Consider the following 2666-nt stretch of genomic DNA (forward strand, 5'->3'; position numbering starts at 1 on the left):
CAGAGAAACATTAGTAGCCTTAGTAGCAACAGAAGAACCCGTAGAATATGCAGAAGTAATAGTGGTAACACAAGGGGCAGTTGTAAGTAGTGAGTGAGTGAGCTTAGTTTTATGCCGCACTCAGCAATATTCCGGGCGGTCTGTCAATAATCGAGTCTGGACCAGACATTCCAGTGATCAACAACATGAGCATCGATTTGGGAACCGATAACATGTGTCAACCAAGTCAGCGAGCCTAACCACCCGATCCCGTTAGTCGCCTCTTACGACAAGCACAGTCGCCTTTTATGGCAAGCATGGGTTGCTGAAGGCCTATTCTACCCCGGGACCTTCACGGGTCAGTTGTAACTAGTAGTAGTAGTAGTAGCAGCAGCAGCAGCAGTAGCAGCAGCAGCAGCAGCAGCAGCAGCAGCAGCAACAGCAGCAGCAGCAGCAGTAGTAGTAGTATTAGTAGTAACATCACTAGGGTAGTGGTATCAGTACTACCTGTTGTTGTTGCTGAAACTCCTGTGTGAACGTGTTGTGTAAAATGAATAAACCATCACAACCTTGTTGTTTGTAGCTCGCAGTCCGTTTGTCTCCAAATGAGAACGAAGAAATCTAAACAAACTCAAAATAACTCAAAGATATATTAAAAATAATACGACACATGACAATGACTACCAAGACTAACAATTAGTCTCTGAAATGAACGCATTTTACAGATAAACAGTTATAAAATTCAATGAAAAGGAGTCCTGAGACTTTCTTCAAACTGTGGAAATCGACTTGCCACATATTCCAGATTTGCATGGGCTTTCTTCGATATATTTGTATCCTTTGCTTTGTGACAAGACTAATGCATACCCTACAGTTCGGTGTTTTCATTACCAACACCTACACCACGTGGTTTAAGAAACTATCGTGTTTTTGAGTAAAAGGCGACTTCTCAAAAGGAGGGGGTGTAAAGAACAGCACAAACACGCACATGTATTGAGCATGCTATGCAGAACTCGTCGTTGACTGACAAGATACCAAACTGCGCTGGCGTGAAACAGCTGATTTCCAAATTGTATGATTTATTCCAGTGTGAAGTAGAAAGAGGAAAAACTGCCATTAATAAACACTTAACACGAGCTTTTTCACTTGTCATGCGTAATCGCTGTGCCTGTGTATCTCTGGGCAAAGGGGCACTATCACAAACCGTTCGTAGAGTTACGTACGTTCTATCGTAACTATATAGCTTAACATAGGCTCAGGAATATCACAGAGCCACGAAAGCGTTGTGATTCGTAACTTATCTCAGTCTTGAACCCAGGGGTACTATCCCAAAGCTGACATACTCCAGAAACGTCCGTGCCCTAGACTAACAACTAGTCTCTGAAAAGAACACATTTTACAGAAAAAAATGTTCATAGTAACCCAAAAAAATAAATTAAAATGAAAAGGAGTTATAAAACTTTCTTCATTTCCTGCGTGGGCTTTTTTGTATATATTTGTTTCGAGATCTGTATATGACAGACATTTGGGGCGATGGGCAGCGACTGATTATATGTCATATACATTTGTATTTACTTATACTTACACAGACGTCTGTGACATTCTTTTTGTTAGCGTTACAGGCCCATATGGTTGGACTATCGGACAGACGACAGGTTGGACTATCGTACAGACGGCAGTCTTACTACACACAACATATAAAAGTATAATACAAATGCACTGACGGCGGGGGTAATACGGAAGGGCGGAAAGAGAGCGCGTCTCAATGAATGAATTATGACGGTTAGTGGGAGAGGTTGTAACACGTCACTTCCGGCGAGACACGTGACTCTTCAAGTGTCTATTGGAGACTTACTCAGCTCTTTCCTCAGCTAGAATTACTGAAACTATTTGAATTTAGTCCGTGTGTAAGTTGAAACAGAACCTTTACCATACGTATTTATCACAAGTAGCCAAGGCGTTACGATAACGACAAAATAACAGTCTTGGGGATAATTTTAAGTACCTACGTGCCGCCCTAAAGGGGAAGCAATAACGTAAGGCCTGAAAAACACGCTAGAATTAACAAATTGACCTTCAAGCCGTTGTGACGGAGGGTCTATCTGTCTCGAATGACTTGGTTATGACGCGATCAGGGGCAGAAAATTCACATTTTCTTGTAACTCGTAATGTATTCTGCATACTACCTATAGCATTATTATAAAAACATGGTGGTTCACAGGGGAGTTCATTCAAGTTATTTCTTAAATCTACATTAAGTTGCATTGCGTAATCGTTTGTGGTGTGTCCTTAACATGAACATACCTTCATCGCTAACATACCATCATCTCTAACATATACCTTCATCACTAACATACCATCATCACTAACATACCATCATCACTAACTACCTTCATCATTCACGTGCTTTTGTTCTGAAAGTTCTTAATATATCTAATCAACTAACACTTATTGTCTGTGAAGAACTAAACGTGATAACAATTATTTCTAATGAGCAACTGAAGAACTAAATATGATAACACCTATGCGTAAAAACGAATGCGTGAAGTACTGATTAAATGTTCAAACTTTTTGTTGATGAATTTCTAGGAATTTAACTAAATTTACTAACTCCTAATATCTAAATGCCAACTCTGCTAATGTTCAAAACCCGACTAATACCAAACTAACCTAACCTCGAAATATCT

At 40.1% G+C, this 2666-nt stretch overlaps 1 protein-coding gene across 1 annotated transcript in view; it reads left to right on the forward strand.

Annotated features, from left to right (window-relative positions):
* Window positions 1-604, forward strand: part of LOC137259522 (serine-rich adhesin for platelets-like) — a 7313-nt gene extending 6709 nt beyond the window's left edge. The window contains exons 3-4 of the mRNA XM_067797158.1: window positions 356-467; window positions 563-604. Coding sequence (XP_067653259.1) covers window positions 356-467; window positions 563-604 — 154 coding nt within the window. The remainder of the gene's footprint in view (window positions 1-355; window positions 468-562) is intronic.
* Window positions 605-2666: the final 2062 nt, after the last annotated feature.

This window comes from Haliotis asinina, chromosome 13 (assembly GCF_037392515.1).
Source record: "Haliotis asinina isolate JCU_RB_2024 chromosome 13, JCU_Hal_asi_v2, whole genome shotgun sequence".
Classification (NCBI taxonomy): domain Eukaryota; kingdom Metazoa; phylum Mollusca; class Gastropoda; order Lepetellida; family Haliotidae; genus Haliotis; species Haliotis asinina.